The sequence below is a fragment of the Chlamydotis macqueenii genome, chromosome 4 (assembly GCF_036417535.1).
Source record: "Chlamydotis macqueenii isolate bChlMac1 chromosome 4, bChlMac1.mat, whole genome shotgun sequence".
Taxonomy (NCBI): Eukaryota; Metazoa; Chordata; class Aves; order Otidiformes; family Otididae; genus Chlamydotis; species Chlamydotis macqueenii.
This window is the reverse complement of record NC_141559.1, coordinates 31,118,941-31,139,184: the sequence shown is the minus strand read 5'-3', so window position 1 is coordinate 31,139,184 and position 20,244 is coordinate 31,118,941. Positions and strand designations below refer to the sequence as shown.

At 42.3% G+C, this 20,244-nt stretch overlaps 1 protein-coding gene across 3 annotated transcripts in view; it reads left to right on the top strand.

Moving 5' to 3' along the window:
* LOC147600873 (SWI/SNF-related matrix-associated actin-dependent regulator of chromatin subfamily A containing DEAD/H box 1-like) overlaps positions 1-13,411 on the top strand; it is a 36,646-nt gene extending 23,235 nt beyond the window's left edge. For all 3 annotated transcript variants that reach the window (XM_086746278.1, XM_086746277.1, XM_086746279.1), the window contains 15 exons: positions 453-655; positions 1,900-1,990; positions 3,237-3,336; positions 4,667-4,726; positions 4,942-5,017; positions 5,460-5,595; positions 6,629-6,766; positions 7,095-7,190; positions 8,110-8,227; positions 8,490-8,611; positions 9,680-9,868; positions 10,439-10,557; positions 11,472-11,654; positions 12,383-12,492; positions 12,795-13,411. In XM_086746278.1, coding sequence (XP_086602404.1) covers positions 453-655; positions 1,900-1,990; positions 3,237-3,336; positions 4,667-4,726; positions 4,942-5,017; positions 5,460-5,595; positions 6,629-6,766; positions 7,095-7,190; positions 8,110-8,227; positions 8,490-8,611; positions 9,680-9,868; positions 10,439-10,557; positions 11,472-11,654; positions 12,383-12,492; positions 12,795-12,856 — 1,803 coding nt within the window. In that variant the 3' untranslated portion in view covers positions 12,857-13,411. The remainder of the gene's footprint in view (positions 1-452; positions 656-1,899; positions 1,991-3,236; positions 3,337-4,666; positions 4,727-4,941; positions 5,018-5,459; positions 5,596-6,628; positions 6,767-7,094; positions 7,191-8,109; positions 8,228-8,489; positions 8,612-9,679; positions 9,869-10,438; positions 10,558-11,471; positions 11,655-12,382; positions 12,493-12,794) is intronic.
* The last annotated feature ends 6,833 nt before the right edge of the window (positions 13,412-20,244 follow it).

The window sequence follows — 20,244 nt, the reverse complement described above, 5'->3', positions numbered from 1 at the left end:
GTAACGGTCCTGCCCATGAAAATGCATCAGCAGGTGCTAATGACCTGGTAGATTTGTGTAAGTTTGTGTTTCATAGATTTTCACAGGAGGCTGGGTTCATTGCAAGAAAAAAGAGTTCAGGTGGAAGAATTATCCTGCTTCACTGAAATGTGAAGAACTGAAAAGAATGAGCCAGTTCTGGGTGGTCTTTTGGGCCTGTCAGTACTTGGTGACCACAAAAAAACGTGACATAGTTCTGGGAAACTTCTTATCCCTTAATTTTTTTGGTTTTTACAGTCTGCCTAAGTCCAGTTTGCATTGCCATGTGCCATTTTTGTTTTGAGAGGAGATTTGGATGCTGTTGCTCTCTGCTACTTGAATTACTCGCTGCCTGCAGCAGCTGTGGATTTTCACTGTAGCACCTTTGCTGCTGTTACCAATGTTCATAGTATTTTTTAATTATTATATTGCAGTTTACAAAAATGACTAAGACTACTGGTTTGTCAGAAGACATACTGTGGGACTGCAGGACACTGCTGAAGGAGAGGGATGTGGTTTTAAAGCTCATGAATGAATGTGAAGACATTTCAAATAAACTGACAGAACAAGTAACCAGGATTACCGAAGATGGAGAGTGTGAGTGGAACATAGAGCAGCCCTCCATTCTGAATCAGAGGTATGTTTCCCTTTCTTATGCTCACAAGAGGGTCAAATAATGAAGCACACTGGAAGATTGTGGTTTTCAAAACTGGAGTCTCCGAAAGCAGCATTCCAAGTGTTTGACACTTAGCAGCTCTCAGTGAGCTAGATAATAGTGTGCGACACCAGGGAATCTAACAGCTGTTTTTAAGTGTGTCAGGAAAGCTGGTGAGGAGGGTAAGAACATAAAACCAAAAAGATACAACAGTGCTCAATACCTCGTTCTACTTGCTCCAGTTTTTGGTGAATGTAGATCTGGCTACCTTGAATGATGGGATCATGAGTTGTCAACTTATTTCAAAGAAAAGGCCAAGCAAAATTACTTCTGTAATGGAGGACTCCATATTTCAAAGATGCCAAATGGAAATGAGTCTCAGCAAACTTGTAAAGTTTGTCAGCTGGACTGAAGACCTCGGTCAGGAAGCTCAGACGTACAAAAGGATCTGGAGCTGTGTATCCAGGGGGAGGGGCACTGGGGATGTGTTGAGAGGAAGGATTTATTTCAGGGAGGTGCATTGGTGAGTTTCTCCAAGTGGACATTTGAAATAAGGAGAGAGCTTAGGAGCGTGGTGAAGGGCGTTATCGTAAGGGTTAGGAAGCACAGGGGTGAAGTGGGAATGGCCGGAGTGGCACCCTGTATTGGACTGGGAGGCTGTTAGTGGTAAATAGCAAAAGGATTTTCAGCTGTGTCAAAATAAAACCTGAGAGGAAGAGGGAACTGTTTGGAGGGAGTTTATCGGTGATGTTTCTTCTTTGGCAAAAAGTGCTGAACTAGATGACTTGCTGTTGAGTGCGTTCTGTGGGTGGTGTGCGTTTGGTTTTTGTTTGGTGCCGACACCACCAGTAACTGTGCAACAGAGCAAGCTTAATGATGCAGCTGCTAAATGCCACTTAATTTTTTGTGTGTATTGTAAAAATTAGCAGTTGTGTAACTGCTTTTTACTGGCTGTGGATCACTGATTTTAGAAGCAAAGTATTTATTGTAACATTTGTTTAAGCTATATGAAAATTCAGATAAACTACTTGGAAAGTTCCGAGATGCTCTTTTGTATTGAGGTGACTGATTAAAGTTTGTGTTTTTCACTACGCAAGGAGATCTGGAGTGCCTTAAAATGTAGGCAATGTCAAACTTACTGTTCTCTGGTTAACGTAAGTGTAAAGTTGTGTTTCACAGGGAGACAAATAAAAGGTGGTAACACATCAAGCTTGATTTCTTCACAGTTTGGAACTCAAGCCATATCAGAAGATCGGTTTGAACTGGTTAGCACTGCTGCATAAACACGAATTGAACGGCATATTGGCCGACGAAATGGTAAGTGTAAAACTGATTATTTAAGAATCGTTAAAAGTTTTGCAAAAATGACTTTGTGAAATTCTTTTGGTTTTTTAGAAACCCTATGCAGATTATAAGTAACTTGTTCTAGCTAATATAATTTGAATTGCAAATGGTTTCTCCAAGTGTTTAGAAGGTGCTGAGCTCTTCCTTTCAATTTGAAAGTCAAAGGTAGCCAAAGATTCAGGGACACTGATAATTACAAGTCAGACAGTGTCTTCTGGTACAGTGGGAGCAATTCCTACCACAAGAGATTATCCTCAAACCATTTTAATAGCTCCTTGCCCATACACATAATTCATTCGACTTGTCCAGCATTTAGTTATAGTGTACGCCTGTCTTCTACATTTCTCCATCAGTTTCAAAGCAGGTAGTTCACAATACAGAAAAAACTAAGTGAGTAGAAACTTTTTCTACTTCTCCAGCATTTCAGCCGTCTCTTGTGATTATGCTCCCCCTAAGTTTTGAAATAAGAGAGAAAAGCTGATGGGTTTGAGGCTTTGTTTGATGCTGACACCACCAGTAATCGTACAGCAGAGCAAACTTAGGGATGCAGCTGCTAAATTCTAAATGTGTTGTCAGTTGCTTCTAATGCTGGCTGCCGTGCATCTTGTGACAAACCATGGTGAGTTAATGGCTGGGTTTTCTTCACTACGACTTGGGCAGTGTTTCTCAACTTCCAGATGTTTGGTATTTCTAAGAACTAGCTTAGGTGCGTATGTTGGGGTAGATGAGACAGTTCTTTAAATCCGTGATACAGAAGACAGGAAAGTGAGTATTGGCGGAAACACAGGCGTATCTTAAAAAAAAATCTGATTTTCATTTTAAATTCCACTTTGGAAATAGCTGGAATATCCTTTGTACAACTGGCTCAAATGGCAGGAGACAATTAGTTTCCAAGTAATCGTTTGTGTGCAGCACAGCTTCAGGAAAGCAAATTTTGAAGAAGATTTGAGGGAGGAACTAAAATGAAAAACTTCATAAATGGAAGAGGTGAATCCCTGAGGCTCAAATGTTGAGCTGAAAAGATAATTGAGTTTGACTGCGATTGTACTTAGGAAGGAGCTGTCTTCTGTAAAACAATGAGGTTAAACAGAACAATGTTTCTATGCAGATTTGTAATGTTTAGTTAACATTGACTCCACTGTAATTGTCTTTTAAGTACAAAACACTGCTATGTTCTACAGAGTGTAACTTTTGTTTAAATGGATTTGTTTTCCCTTAGGGCTTAGGAAAAACAATTCAAGCTATTGCATTTCTAGCTTATCTCTACCAAGAGGGCAATAAGGGTCCTCATTTGATAGTTGTACCAGCTTCAACATTAGGTAAGTTACAAGCTTCAAAATTATTTGTTTGCTTAAAAAAAAAAAAAACAACCACGGACAGACTGTGAAACAAAGATCATTTTGTGAGAGGAAATTTTCTTATGGTGATATTCAGCTCCTTAAATAATTTGAATTGGAATGCAAACCATATTGAAGGAATGCTTGTTCTGAGTTGATTAGACCTAACAGGGAATTTTTTTTATATATGCTCTGTATGCTTCACAAAACATAAAGCTACTTGTTACACTTGGAAGTTGTTTAGCAAAGTAGGTTTTTTACTTACTGAATGCTGGCTGAAATTCCTAGTCTTCAGGCTGTACTTAGGATTAGGGTTCATGGCATTTGAGACATTCAGTGTCTTTTTTTCTTTCCTCTTTGCTGCACAGAACCTATAAAAGCAGATCAAAATCCTAAAACGATGAGGCTGACTGTCTTTTAGTTGTGTATTTTGATTGTTTAATGACCTCAGTCATTAAGAGCAGCAGGAAGAATACGGTGGAATAAAATCTGTCAGCGAAGCTGATGAGTTTGAGCAGAAATGAGTTCTCTGTGAAGTCAAATTTGCTTTTGTTGAATGATGACAGAAAGGAGAAAGTAGCAAGTTTAATTTTGAAAGAAAACGCTACTTTTAATATAAAATACCTTTTTTCGGCTTCAAAAGTTTCTCGTGAATGGTAGAGACAGGTTGGCGCAAGCCATCCAGCACGAGGATGCCTGGGAAGTGCGGTCTACCTGCAGCTTTCCTGACACTTTCCTGGAGGCGTCTCCCCAGCCCTGATCTGGGTCCAGCCTGGGTCAAGCGGCCTTTACCAGAGCCCCTCTTCTGCTGTGGTTTGGGGTCAGCATTTGTGTTGGCTGTCAAGCAGCTTCCCCTTGGGCCTGGTAACCTTGCTGGTGGCTGCTCTGCTGGCTGCACAGCTGGAGCTGGGATGAATTGTCAGGCTTCCTTGCCTGCTCCCAGAGGCACCAGGGAACACTGACAAAGGAAGTGATGTGCTTGCTGAGGAATTAACTGCTTAGGGAAGAAATGAGGCTGAGAAGTCAAGCGTTCGTACGCGGTGGTTACAGACCATGCAGGGTCTGTTTCTGTAGGAGTTCAGAGGGCAACCTGGTTAAGCAGGAGTCGCTTAAGGCCCAGTTGTGGGTTGTTTAATTTCCCTGAATATTACCAGTTTTCCAGCATTTAGACAGACAGTTTCTCCCCTTCAGGAGAATTGAAGGGACTGGCTTTAAAATCGGCTGTTTGATTTAATGCTGAGGTGTGTCTGAAGTTATGTAAGACATAATAAAGTGTAAATGACTTGAGTTTTGTTTTAATGATGTCTTACAGATAACTGGATAAGAGAAGTTAATCTGTGGTGTCCCAAACTGAACGTCCTTTTATACTACGGTGAGGAATCTAACTTAGAAATTAATCCAGTAATGCAGTTGCTTGCACGGTCAGCCTAAGGAAAGATGACTTGCTCATGGCAGCATTGTTTTGAGACAGTTGTTTTCAATACACCTCTTTATTGCTGAATGTATTTCTGTGTCCTGTCTTAATTTCTATATGTATATGTAGAAATATAGGTAACTGTACTCATGTCACGTTTTGTCCTTTTGTAGGCTCTCAAGAAGACAGGCAATATCTCAGGATGGACATTCTTAATAAAGTTATCGATTTCAATGTGATTATAACTACGTAAGTACAGCAAGTACATCAGAGGTGAGGTTTAGTTTGCTCCTACTGGCCTCTAGCGGTACAACAAACCAACAATGGATTTGGTGAGATGGGAAAGGAACTGATTTTTGGTTTCAGGTAATGGTTAACTAGGGTTTTATTAATGTGCAACAGAGTCTTTAGATATTATCTATTAATTACATAATACGTGCTACTTTGTGATGGGTTTGCACAGTTTTTTGGAAAGTGTTACTGAGAGCACTGGCTTGTCAAGTAAAGTGTCGTTATTTGCCAGAAGTAAACTGTGTTCTGATTGGTTACTCCTAGGCAGCTTTACTTACTACCCCTCATGTGTTCTCTCCGTAACTCTTAACCATTTTAGAGAATTTAATTTGACTGTGATACCAGTATGTTCTTGTTAATTGGCATTTAATATTTCCTTTATGGTCTCTCCCTCTGACAGATACAATTGTGCAATTAGCAGCCCAGATGATCGAGCAATGTTTCGCAGATTGAAGCTTAACTATGCCATTTTTGATGAAGGTCATATGCTCAAGAACATGAGCTCTGTACGCTACCACTACCTTATGACAATTAATGTAAGAAGTTTAGTTATTGTTGGGTTCGAAGGGACAACTCCTGTTTTTTCTGTTTCGTAGCCTTGGGCTGGGAGAAAATGGAGTATTACCTGTAAAGTTCATCTCCACATAATGTTCCAGAAACTACAGTATGCAAGTGGATAGAAGTGTTGGTGTGGTCTTAGGAGTGGATGTTGTGAGGGGAACTCTTTCCTGGAGACAAGCTCTCAAAGAAATGTGATACATTTCCTATAGCACTGTTGCAGTGATGGTAGTGGTTCAGTTTCTGTATTAAGCAGTTTTCCAGTTTCATGCTACCGTAGTAAAGATTGTAGAAATGCTATTCTGAGGACTTCTGCTGAAACACTGTAGTATTTAAAGACCCACTCTGATAGGACTGTGCAAGAAAAGCTGGCTTTAAAACCGTTTTTTTTTTCTTGTTGCTTGTGGCCTGAGTCAGCAGCATTTGGAAAAAGAGAACATTTGAGTACAGCTTTTTCTCTGATTATTGTGATTTAACACTGCAGTATTTGTACAATAATAATATACTTATGATCGCTTAGGATGACTTCTTTTTCAAGATCATATTTTCATCAAAAGCCTTTTGAAGGAGCTGATCTTTAAGCTATTAAACTATGGCTGGTACTTGCAATTCAAAACGCGTGCATAAGTTCTGTATGACACTAGGAAAGATAGGGGAGCAACAATTAGCACATTGATTTATTAAAAACAAACAAACAAACAAAAGAAACCAAAAACCAAAATGAAACAAAGCAAACAAGAAAAGCTAGTAGAGCCAGGAAGGCTTTTCTCACATCTGGATTCGGCTCCTTAAATTGATAGATGCTCAGTTCCCCACAGATCTGTAAACCGTTTTGTTGACTTAACCAGGAAATTATTCCATGAGATCTAAGTATGTATTCAGTTTAAATAGTTATAACTTAAACCAAGCTCATTTTCTCACTTCTCCAGAGCTGTGTTGTTTCTGGCAATATTAATTTTTAACGTGTTTGACTAGTGTTTCTCACTGCTGTTCTCCGCTTTGGACAAACAGGCAAAGAATCGCTTACTGCTAACAGGGACTCCGGTTCAAAATAATCTGTTGGAGTTGATGTCCCTCTTGAATTTTGTCATGCCACGTATGTTCAGCAGAAGCAGGTGTGAAATCCGAAGGATGTTCTCTTCAAAAACAGTAAGTATTATGTATTTATGTATTTTATTCTTGAAAATTTTTCTTTTTTTTTTTTTTTTCCTCGGTAACACTGCTGTTGTTCCATAACTTCTCTTTTGTTGGTGTCTTAGGGAACCAGGTAATGTCATTATGAAAATATAGAAAATGAAACCATGAAATAAACCATTGAAAGGAAGAATATGTTGTAAGAGAGTATCTCAGAATACTAATGGTCCTGATAGATGTGTCTGTTCTGGCTGGGTTTTTCATCCAGTTAGAAGAGTTAAGGTAGCGTTGTTACAGCTGAAAACTTGACACTGTACCTGAATTCTTGCAATGTTTTTCTTAGAAGAGTGCTGAAGAACAAAGCCTATATGAAAAGGAGAGGATTGCGCATGCAAAGCAGATAATAAGACCATTCATCTTGAGGAGAGTAAAAGATGAGGTACTGTTTTATCTTTAAAATAATGATTTCATACTGTCAAAAAGCATGATAAGCTTTGAGACTAACAGTAGAATTTAAGGTCTTTTTTTTTCAGAGCTAGGTTTAGCTCTTTATCCAGGAAGAGCAAGAAACTGGAGCCACCTTTCACGTTTCAGGAGTTTGCAAGTGCAAATGTGACCTGCTGCTTTAAGTTTGGGTTTTGGTGCTTATGATTTGCTGACTGTTTACGGTTGGGAATTTTAGTTAGGAAAGATCAGCAGAAGATGATTTGGTGCACTGCTAAGCAAGGAGAAGTGAGAAATCCTCAACATAAAGCACAAAAATATTTGTGACTGTGTAGTACTGACATTTTATTTTAACTGAAAGAATTAAGGCAGTGAATGTGCATGTATGTATTTTTATATCTATAGATATCTATGACGAGAAATGTGCGTTTTAAGTTCCTTTGCTATCATGCAAGTGTTTCTTTTCCTTTCTAAAATCCAAAAGCTATTTAAATTCTTCTATTTAGAATCACATACATACAAGAAAGGGAAAACTTAATAGTCATCAGAGAAAGAGTTTCTGTTTTCCTTCTGTTTTCCTTCTGTTTCCAAGTGGTCAGTGGCTTGAAGACGCTATCTAGCTTGAGACGCTATCTCTCTAGCAGGGGAGTAGGTTCCAGGTATTGCATGTATTGTTATTTTGTGCAGTTTTGGAGAGTGCAGACCATGTTAGTTGATGGGGGGGTGATGTATAATCCCAGTCAAGTTCTGAATAAGTCCAGCTGCTGACTCACTTAGCAGAGTTGCAGCCAGTTAAAGGAGTTGAGATGGGGAGAATGAAGAGAGTCACTGAAGAGCAGGCTTGTAAGAGAGTACAGAATTACTGACCGTTTGCTACAGTGTGATTTCTACCCAGTGTGTTTTTGTTTTGTCAGGTCCTTAAACAACTACCTCCCAAAAAAGATATCATTGAATTATGCGCCATGTCTGAGAAACAGGAACAGCTATACTGTGATCTCTTATACAAGCTCAAGAAAACTATTAACAGTGATGGTATGTGAGAGTCTCGTTTCCTTTTGCTGGATTTTTTTTCGCGCCCAGACACGTGTCAACTGTGACTACAAAGCCTTTGCTTTGTGGAAATGTCTGATACTCATAAATTGACTGTATCCTTTCTAGGAATTCTTCCCAAGTTCAGGTAGTGGATGAAATGTCAAATTCAGTTCTTCTGAACAAAGTTCTCCTGAGAGATAAAGACGTGTCAGGTAGGCATCTCTGTACTACTTCTGAATAGACCTTATTTCTTTGTTTACAGAGAAACACTCTGATATGGGAAATGTGATGATGCAACTTAGGAAAATGGCTAATCACCCTCTCTTGCATCGTCAGTATTACACGGCTGACAAGCTCAGGAAAATGTCCGTGCGTATGCTCAGGGTAAGGTGATGACATTCAGAAGCGATCCTTAATTTCTCAGAACTTTTAATGCAACTTAAATAGATTATTTATTTATTTATTTATTTATTTATTTATTTGAAGTGCTCTAGTCAAAAGTGTGTCTTTGCAAAACTTAACTCATTGTTGCTGCTTTTTACTTCTGTGCATCCATCCAGTCCTGTAATCAAGTCCACATCAAAATGGAAAACTAAAGTACTTATGAAAAAAATCTTGGGTGGGCATACGAGTTTACCAGTATTTTCTGAGTAGCAAGAAATCTAGGCTGTCTCGAACTAAAACAGGGAAGGCATAAGTATTGAACTGTTGAGGATTTTTTTTTTTTTTTTTCCCTTGGTAATTGGACTGAAGTGAATAGTGAATGCCTGTGGAGTTTGGGGAAAACTGTTGCTTCTTCCTAAAGTATATGAAAAAAAAATCTGAATGCGCAGCTGGTGCTCTAAGGAAGTTGCAGCTGGCTTTGAATATCTTCAGCTGTGTTTGAAACTAAAGCCAGTCAAGGTTGGGGGGAAGGGAAGAACTGACCCATTGGTTTATGAAGGATTTTTGTCCTTTTTTGTTCCTACTCATACCATCGTACTCTCCAGATGTGGCTTTTCTTTTCCTCTTTCTTCCAGGCATGACATCCCTCTACCCACCCCACATCTTGGGCTAGGCTTCCCATGTCTTCTACCATCTATTCAAGGATTGGACCTCCCTTTTAGGGAATGTGTCTTCAGGGGAAGAGGTCTTACACAGGGGTAAAAGGTCATAGGGCTTGATGGGAACTAGGTAATTGCTGTGGAGGCTGAGCATATACTTTGTAGTTTTTGGTAGGACAAGTTCTTGTAAAAGCTAAATTGTGAAGGAATGATCCTCTACTATAAACCTGAGGATGCAGAGTTCATCTTTTGTTTCTTGCATGAGCCATGCTCTGGCATTTGTCCATGTCTAGTTGTGCTACTTTTTTCCTTCAGAAATTTGGGATGTTGTACTGTGGTGGTTTTAGTTTTTTCTTGTCTGTCTGGTGAGATTGTGTATTGCATTGTTTCCCTTCATTTTTGCTACCAGGAACCCACACATTACGATGCTGACCCTGACCTCATCTTTGAAGATATGACAGTGATGACAGATTTTGAGCTGCATTTGCTTTGTAAGCAATATTCTCATATTGGCTGCTTCCAGTTAGACATGGAGCAGATCTTGGATTCTGGAAAGTTCAGAGCACTGGAACGCATTCTTTCTGACCTTAAAGAGAAGGTTGGTACTACAGATTGCTGAAACATCTTTTCCTCTCTGTCTTTTAGGGGGCAATAAATTAGCTGATTAAATTAATGCCTGCTACCTGTATACGCAGCCCAGTTGCTTTTCTGTGTAGTATTACAATGTGATTTAGTGCATATGCAGTACTGTAAAGCAAGACTTACAGCTTTTAAGGTAAGTTTACAGTCCTGCCTACACGCATTGCTTTAGAGACAGCTGAAAGAAGCTTTCCCATTTTTCCGAGTTTCAGAATACTCGGCTCAAGTTAACGCTCCTTTCTCAAGGTATGGAGGGCTATGCCATGTGATTTCTAGATTGCTTGAGTCACCTGAGTCCAGAGTAACTAAAAAATTCCTGCACTGACAAAAGGTGGTTTAATGCAGCAGAAATACTGGATCTGTTGACGGAAAGTCAGTCCTGACTTGATGAATTTCAGCTGAGTGTTTTACTTTGGAAAACAGGACTCGGTCAAAGTAAAATCACTTATTTGCACCACTGAAGCATTTCTGTAGTTTTTTGTCTGCAATTGACAAGTTTTAAACTTCTCTTTTGCTTTGTCATTTCCAGGGTGACAGAGTTGTATTGTTCAGCCAGTTTACTATGGTGCTGGATATCTTGGAAGTTTTCCTAAGATATCGTCAACATAGATATATTCGGTTGGATGGGAAAACACAGATTTCTGATAGGTAGGTGACTTTTTTTTTTTTTTTCTGAAGATGAGAGAGAAAAAATGGATGTGTGCATGGAGGGGAGGGAGGTGACTTAAAATCCTTCCTTTGTTTTCCAATGTATAGAATTGGTCACTGGGCATTGGCTCTAGAAGGGGTTTAATGTTGGATTTCAGATTGCCTTAGTAAGGATGAGGCTGAAAGGTGAGTTTTAGATGGTCAGGTTACAGTCTTAGGCATCAAAATGGAAAAATTGTGTCGTCAGGAGTTCATGGTGTGTTTGAATTGCTCGTGTGTCAGCATGCCGTAACAAAAGCTCACCTGGAGATATTCCCTGGGAGTACAGTGTATCTGTGCTGTAACAGGCAGATAAGCCCCTTTGTTTCATTAGGACAAACCATTTAGTCTGGCCTTCACAGCTGAAAATGTTGCAGTGTTTTTCTTGTATTTGAGCTGTGCTGGTTTTCTGCCACTTCCTCTTTCAGGATTTTAACTTTTTTACATGCTCTTTCCCTCATTTCAAACAAATGTGGTATTGCTTCCCACTTTCACCTGAAACCTGTTACTTCCCTTGTATGTGCAATTGGTACGGAGGAGTCATGAAGCTAAATTTGTCCCTCCCCAGTTTGTTTCATGTACGTCAGCTTTCCCTCATCCTCCAACTTGTTCTCTGTTGTCTATGATCATCCAAAATCTTTTTACAAGCCTCTCTTCATTCTTTGCTGTCTGTTACTCTGAGTATGTTTCTTTGGTCCCTGCTGAGGAGGGTTGGTACCCTTCTTCCTTCTGCATAACAGCTGTACTTTTGAGCTGCTTTGCAAGGCCGCCATCCTCTCTTCCAAAAGATCATCAGTCCCGACTTCAGGATTCCACTCTGGAGCCAGTGCAGTGTTTTCTCCAAGGCCTGATGTGTGTCTTCTTGTGTTCTGCAGGATACATCTAATAGATCAGTTCAATACCGATATGGATATATTTGTATTCCTCCTGTCAACCAAAGCTGGTGGCTTGGGAATTAATCTGACTTCAGCAAATGTTGTTATTCTTCATGACATTGATTGCAACCCATACAATGATAAGCAAGCAGAAGACCGATGCCATAGAGTAGGTCAGACCAGGTAAGACTTTTTAATTCTAATGCTTGACTTTTCTTGAGGCAAGCTCTCAAAGGAGGCTAAAAGGACAATCTTTTACCATGAAAAATTCCATTTTAAGCAGACCCTTGCGTAAACCAGCTCTAGGTTGCACAAGTGCTAGATAATTGTAATTGCCTTAGCACGTGTTGCTGCCAGAACAAACCTTATTTACATTCTCCTCCTTTTTCCAGTTCTCTCTAACTCTCAGATTTTCTAGAATTCTCAAATTTCTGGTGGTGGGAACTATGTCAAGGCAGATCTGAGGTCTTTGGGACTGTTTGGCAAAGCTGTTTGTTGTCTTCAGGAGACTTCTCAGCTCTGAAGTGCCACCCTGTCATGAAGAGTGAAACCATGGACTGTGTGAGAGTCCCCCGTTAGAATGAGCCAACACGAGCAATAGAATATGTTTGATAGCTGATATTTCAACTGTAGCGTGGGATGAGGGAGAAGCTGAGTTATTTCTATTAACGGAGATTTCTGTGACATTCCCGGCTTTGCAGAGGCTGGGAGTGCAGGAGAAAACAAGTTTTCTGGCAGCACAGAGCACGGTTGGTCCAGACAGAAAAACCAGCCGCTCTTTGTATTGCCTTTTGTTCATGTCCTCCTCCTTGTTATAAACCACTGCCAGCCGTGCAAAGGCATAGCATCCCTCCTTTTGCACTAATCCAAAGAAACTGTAAAAATAGATTTATCCTGTTTGTGGCTTTCAGGGAAGTAAAAGTCATAAAGCTAATCAGTAAGGGGACTATTGAAGAATCCATGCTCAAAATCAGCCAGCAGAAGCTGAAGTTAGAACAAGATATGACTGCAACAGACTCAGGTAAGTCTCTTTCACATGATGATGTCTGCTTAATTGAGTTAAGGTTGCTACAATGCATTCTTCTGAAAAAAACCCCAAGGTTCTTGATGCAGACAAGCCCATTTTTTAATGTTAAATAAACTGGAAAGATGTATTTATGCTGCTTATGGTTCCGTTTGACGGGAAGTGCCCTCTGAGTCTGACCCACAAATCAATGTCAGACTCCTACAAGTTGAGGATTTTGTAGAGTTTTGGCAATCTAGACTTTTGTCTGTTCATGTGAAAGATTGTGAGCTGTACTAACGCTTGTTTGTATTCCTCAGGAGAAGAAGGAAGCATTTCGACAGATATAGCCGCACTACTAAAAGCTTCATTAGGTCTCTAAAATAGAAGTGCGCTGTGGAATTCAAGGAGGAAGGGTGATGTTGTACCCTAAGGACTCTTACGTTGTTGATGACCACAAGTTTTATTAACATTTATAACTTTTTGTAGTGTCTTTATTGTATTCCTCGTTATATTGAGAATTTTTAACACCAATAGCGTTCTTTTGATGCTTAAATACATGAATGTCCCAAATACCAAGATCGGATGCTGAAGAAGCATTATTTTACAGATTACTCTTCAAACTGTGGACTGGGTAGTAATTGTTTTAAGAAATCTGCTACTGTTTAAGATTTGTCAGTATTTTTATAATTATTTCTACCTCCAAATATATATTAAAAAAAACCAAAAACAAACAAAAAAAAAAGAAACTCAAAAAAAAAAAAGCCCCCAAAAAGAAAACCAAAACCAAAAACCTTTCTGTTTCACTGGATTACACATGTAGGTTTCTTTGTATGTGCCTTATTTGATGATGCTTAAGTCTGTTTCTGCTTGTTCTGGTTTTGATGTTCTGTACTGGTTTTGTGTCAACTTGTTCAAATAAAATTAACAAAACATTTTCATTTTGTGGTTATTTGGGGGAGGGAATGATAACTTGCATGTTACCAAGCAAATAGGCAGCTTTCAAACGAGCTGAGATGTTCTGTTGGAACTGACTTGGCTTTATCCAGTAGTAGTTAATTACTAATGTTTCATTCTACTCTAATCACAGTTGTGTTAGGATATTGATTATAAAAACAGAATTGCTGCCAGATAGAACTTTCCACCCAGCTTGCAATTTTTGTTTCAGTCCGTGGTGTAGATACCAGATCTGTGCTCTGCCAGTGAAGTGCCCTAAACTCAATGCTTCTATCTTGCTCTCTTCTTGAAATTTCCGTGAATTTTGAATTCCTCTTGGTGAAATGAAGAGCTTTGGTGATATCAGTGATGACATGTGCCTCCACGTGAAGTTCATAATCTGCTGGCAAGGATGTGATTTGAGGAGGCGGGAGAGGAGGATGTCCATTTCCCTGGACAGAGGAAAAGACTGAAATGTGGTCTTTTGAACTGAGAGTAGTTAAGATTCAGACTGCTGCTCTTTTAGAAGCTGGGGGAAGGCAAAACATGGGCAAGTCCATGTTGCCCCTTCCTTCTGTTCAAGGCTCAGCTGCTGTATGCTCTGTGCGGGGCTCGGCAAAGCTGCATCAAGCTGAACTTCTCAGAAGGTTGTGTTCCAGAATTCACTCTGGTTTGCAACATGAGGTTGACAGTTACCACGTTTCTACGTGTGGTTGCCACAGTCAGAAGACACTTGTTGCATGTTTTGAAGGAACTGAAAACAGTTTGATATGAAGAGTAGGGAAAAGCAGCAGGAGTCTATTGTTGCTCGCTATTTTACCCTGTCTTCAGATACTACTAGTGAGGTGATCAGTGAGGTGGGCATCCGGGGGTTATTTGTTTGGTTACGGCTGTGGCTATTTTTTCCAACCATGCATGATTTCTGCAAGTACAAAATGGATAGGAAGTGAAAGCTTTTAAAATGTTTTCAAGCTTTAATCTAAACTTGACTTGCCTTTCACTAGCAACCTGTGGCTGTGCTGCACGTTCCAAAATGCACAGCTGAAATAAGGTGCAGAAATACCTTATTAAACTGAAAGGGAGAAGGGTAAGAATCAGTTTATCTACTGTGCTTCTTAAATTCCACCTGCTTTGTTGGGCTAAATAGTGCGATTTAACAGACAACCGCAAGTGTTTAATGCTGCAGTTCATTAGGTTGTCTGTTTCTGTTGAGCATGATCCTAGCTCAGCTCTTAGCTTTGTATGTTCTCACCTGTTTGCTTCAAATGTGAAACAAAACACAGTGCCTGCCTGTAGGGTTTGTGTGGTGTTTTGGTTTGGTATGTGTATGGAATCAGTTAATGTCTGGCTAAGGAGTGGTTTCTCCTTAGAGAATCACATCCCTAGACCTCTGGGGTCAATATATCTCTTTAAGTGCTATGAAGCTCGTATATGTTTCTGCCTTTTTTTGTCTACTGTAACTTGTTTCTGTGCTCTTTAATTGGCGGTCTTAATAGACTCTACGTTTTGGTTTTGTTTATTGCGGGGGGGGGTAAGGTGGTAGCTTCTGTAGGAAACTGCTAGAAGTTGCTCCCCTTTGTTCAGTGGACTCGGCCGGGCCTAGGGCGGACCCGCTGCTAGCCAAGGCTGAGCTGATTGGTAGCAGAATGTTCCGTGATAACGCCTCTGCAATAACGTATTTAAGAAGGGGAAAATAGAACAAAAAAAAAGAAGATAAGATGTGAAGCAGCTGAGGGGTGGCCGAGAGAGGGAGGCAACAGCCTTGTGGGCCTTGCAGGCCTCACCCTCTGGCCTCCTGTCAGGCAGCCGACTGGTCCCGACTCAGCCTGGCCCGGCTGCAAGAAGTGGAGAGGAGATGAGATGTGAATGAGATGTAAAAAGATCCTGAGAGACGTCTGCCTGCCTGTTGTGAAGAATTTTTCTTGTGAGAGGAATGGCTGCAGATGCCAAGGTCAGTGAAGAAGGAGGGGCAGGAGTAATACAGCTCCTGGCCAAAATTCCCCTGCAGCCTGTGGGGGTCAACATGGTGGAGCAGGTTGTCCCCCTGCAGCCCATGGAGGTCCACGGAGGGGCAGAGATTCACCTGCAGCCTGTGGAGGACCCCACATCGGGGGAGGTGGATGCCTGAAGCAGGCTGTGGCCCGTGTAGAGCCCTCTGGGGCAGCTGTTCTGGAGGGACTGCACCCCGTGGAAAAGATGACCCTCTCCGGAGCAGTTTCATGAAGGACTATGGCCCATGGAAGGGACCCCATAATGGAACAGAGGAGGAATGCAAGGAGTTCTTCCTGCAACAATGAAGTAGCGGCATAAAACAATGCGTGATGAACTGACAGCGACACCCATTCCCTCTTCCCCCCTGTGCCACTTGGGGCAGGGGGAAGGTAGTAGAGATAATGTTAAGCCCGGGAAGAGGGAGGGGTGGGTGGAAGCTATCCTGTTTCCTGTCTCATTCTCCTGCTAGTTTTAGGAATAAATGAATAGTTTTCTCTAAGTCGCACCTGTTTTGCCTGTAACGGTAACTTTAAGGATTTCTCCCTGTCCTTATCTCAAAGCTCGAGCCGTTTTTCTTATATTATTTCCCCCTGTTCTCTTGGAGGGTGTGGGGAGTGAGAGAGAGACTGTGTAGTCTGGTCCCGATTGGGGCTGAACTATGACAAGACTGTAGAGTCACCATCCTTGGAGATATTCAAAAAGCTGTCTGGACAGGTCCCTGGGCAGCTGGCTGTAGCTGGCCCTGCTTAGCCAGCAGCTTTGGACCAGATGATCTCCAGAGGTCCTTTCAATCTCAGCCATTCTGTGATTTGGTGTCTCTGGTTGGGAAAGATGCACGAGGCGGGGAAAACCACAACCAACCAACCAGCCACTCTGAAGTCTTGCTGAAGAAGATAGGAGAGTAGGAGCTGAAGACAGAAAAACCTGTAAAGAGCTAAAACAAAGCGTACACGGAATTACAAAGCAGATGGAGATATCATATTGGAATAAGCAAAAGCTTAGACCTCCCTTTCAGTTCTGCCAATACCTGGTTTGTCTCCGAGCTGTTAGTGGTTAGTTGGTGTCACTCATATGATTCAATAAAATAATACTTAGGATGGGAGGGAGAAGCAAGCATGAAGGGAAATACTTTCCCAACAGTGGCCATCTTCAGCCAAGTGGATTGCCCGTTTGCTGTGGTTTATCTGCTTACACCACACACTGGAGTCCTCTTGCAAGCACTTGTCTCCCCTTGAGTTTGTGTAAACCGCTTGCATCTCCAACCAACCACGTTGCCAGGATTTCCACCTGCCTGTTTTCCCCAGTGCCAGAAGAACAAACTGTTCGTTCACTTGCTCTAAACTTGGTTTCCAGCCCTGCCACCGCTGCCCTGCAACTTGTGTCTCCTGCGTACTGGAAGAGGTGGAGCTGGTGAATGTTTCGGCAGCTGGTGTGCTTATGGGGAGCTGGTGCCAGTTGTGGGCACCAGCTCAGCTGGGCACCTGTGTTTTGTTTGGGGTGTTTGGGGTGGGTTTTTTTGTTTGTTTTTCTAGGGGAGAGTTGGGGTTGGGTTTGGTTTTTGGGTTTTGTTTTTTTATTATTATTTTTTTTTTTCCCAGAGGCACAGCATAAACTTCAAGAGAATAAAGCAAGGGCTTGAGAAGTTTGAAGTTTGACTAAATGGCTCTTTTTTTTTTTTCTTTTTTGCTTAGTGTCCTTAGTCCAGCCACACATTTACTCTCTCTGTTAATTAGCCTGCTTTCCTCCAGATTGAAACACAGAAAGTATTGTGGAGATTGCAGGAAGGTGTTTTCATCTCAGCAGAAGTCAACACCTGCATGGCAGTACTGGTACTGGGGCTTTTCCCAGGCACGAGCAGTAAATGGTTATCAGCCTCTCCTTGCATCTGTCGTTTGTCTGCCAGCACCAGTTGCCGAGTGCAGAAACGCAGCGGACTCTATAGGATGCTGTCAGAGGTGCCGCTCACAGAGCGACGGTTTAAAAAGCACCAAGGAGCACTGTGTGGTGGCAGGCCCATGTTCAGCGGCCTTCCTTACCGTAACTTGTTGCCAGTCTTGCTCGCTGGGCTGGGGTTGGGGCTGCTATGGCAGTCCTGATGAGATCTCCGGCTGCAGCCCCTGCGGTTCCAAGAACAGAAAGAAGAAACAGAGCAAGGCACGTCCTCTAGGATGCTGTGCAGCAGGGTTTAGAGTCACGCAAATGTCACAGAGAAAGTAAAAAAGCAGACAAAAAAGGGTGCAAAGTAACCAGCTGTACTGTGAAATGCGATGATGTTCAGAGTTGAAGCCATGTGGCTGAGCCCTGTATTTGCACGTGAGTGTGCATGCTTAAAGGAAAATGCAGAAATACTCCCTCCTTACATCTGATTGAGTTTCCCCTCTGCATGCAATACCTGTGGCTTGGTCTGACTTCTCGAGCCCATAAACTTTATATTCACCTGTCGCTGCACAACAGAAAGCGCGTGCCTGTGGCTTCCCTAAGGCTCTCAGGGCAGCTTCCCCTGGGGCTGAACTTTGAGCTGCCGGGCAAATCAGAGAGATGACCAGGAGGAGGAGGTTCTGGAAGCATTAGCGATTATCACAATAAGTGGACAGAGCACGAGGACGTGAGAGTAAGACAATCACTAATTTGGACAAAGATAGCACATAGGACATGACTCTGTACCTGAGCATCTCTGGAGAAACTGCCCTCTGTCAACACCTGGGTCCATCACCTCACCTTAACAAAGCCGAGCTGGAGGAGCTCTGTGCTTCTTCCTCCAGGCTGACCCAGCCAAAGCCTTCTGCTCTCTCCCACCTCCTCCTTCAGCAAAGTTTTTTTCATCCTTGGTGGAAATGACGAAGCCATCATGAGCCACACCTCACTAGTCCACCCTGAATCAAGGATGCCATATGTGCATACATCAAACTGCTCCTCAAAGGGGAAAGACGGGACACTTCCATCCCAGCCGGCACCGTGCAATACCTGTATCTTCTCACAGACAGACTAAGCTAAAATCTTTCCCTTTCTGCTAACTCAATGGCATTAGCAGCTCCATCTCACCTTCTTTTGACACTCCTGCATCTTGATTTCTTCTTGGTTTTTAGGAATTATCAGTCTTTGGTAACATCAGCTGCCAGGGACAAATGCTTTTCAATTACCAAGGCAGTGGAGGACAGCGGGCGCTGCGCAAGAGAGGAGGTAGCACATCACTCCCTGTCACTGCGCCCGTGCTCTCCGGACCCCGGCAGCCCCACCGTGGTCCTCTGCTGTGCTTCTGCAAATACTGATGCCAGGCTAAGCTGCTGCCACAGCTACCTTAACATGCGGTCACAGGCAGGTCCTACAACATTTGGGTTTTTTCTTTTTTTTGCATCAGTGCAGTCCCTCTCACCAGACCCCCAAAACCACGCAGATCCGCTGCTGGGGAAGAGGGTGATGGGTGAGTTAGCTCAAATGGCTCCGCACAACTCTGACCCAAGCAGATGGCCTCACCCTTTTAGGAAAGTGCTAGCGTAACAACACATCTCACCGTTAACCACCAGTGCAGCCACCTTCCGTACATTTCAGATGAACCAGAGTATCTCGTTACAGAAACCAGAGAGTACAAAATGTTGCCCAAACCCACTAAGAAGTGATGAAATGATATGAAAGTGCTCTGAAATCCTGCAGGGGAAACTCTGAAAGTGTATTTGGAGGTTTTAGTATTCAGAAATGGGAATTCCTTAATCTCCTAGTGATGTCCTGAAGTTTCCTGATTTGGAGAGGGGAGGTTAACTCAGTCGTGGAGGAACAGCCACAGCCTTGCTGATGTATCAGTGCAGAAGAGCACGACTGCCACAGCACTGCTGCTCCTTCACAGGGAAGCTCCCCCGATAACGCCTGCGTGCGTCCCAGCTCGTACTCCGGCACTTCTCCGAAACACAGACCCAGACCATGTCTCCAGTGATTTATGTAAAAGGGAAGAGAGTTCACTGACAGCCCTTATATGCCTCTACACATGCAAGGGAGGGGTTTGGGGGCAAGGAAGATGGAGAAACTTTCTGGGAATCGCTAAGGTTTTTCTCACCGTCAGCTGTTCTCCCTCTCTCCTCGCGGGTCCACTGCCACCACCTTGTGGTAGAAATGGCGTCTCATGGTCTCCCAAGGCCAGATTTCAGTCATTTCCCCACAGGAAAGTCAGAAAACTTGCTCAGGCCTGACAACTGATTGCAGGAACACACATCCCTCAGAGAAAGACGAAAGCATGTGTTACGCTATCTAGCAGGCAGCAAAGAGAAAACCAAGGCAGGTAAAGGGAGCAGAGGTGGAAGCTGCCTATAGAAGCTCCCTCCAGGCCAGGCACTGACTCTCTACACTACACCCCCAAAAAATACCAGGTGTTGCAACAGCTTGGGCGTGCATTGCCGGAGAGCTCCAGGCTTCAGACACATATGTCCCGACTCCAGGAGCTGGGTCCGGCTCGTGTCCCCAGCAGCTTCACCAGTTGACTGCACACTTCTGTAGTTGGGGGAGGTCATTGCAATCATGATCACACGACAGTTTGGGGTTGTTCTGGTTTTTTTTTTGCAGGAAGGCAAAGGAACTTAGCTAAAAAAAGAACATGCTATAGCACAGGGTAGAAATATGAACTGTCTGGACAGTCAACTTCTGGCTGTTACTTGCAGTTCCAACATTCAGTTTCTAAGTTCTTAACAGACAGCAGAAAAGAATGTCAAATCTTCACACACATCTGCAGAAGTACTGATTTTATTTCAGCTTGCATTTTTGCAGACTGTTTAGGCTGCTGCCTCTTCTAAATTTAATTCTTTTTCATTAACCTGAATTTCAAAGCTGTTGAAATAATTCCCATTCCTGTATAGC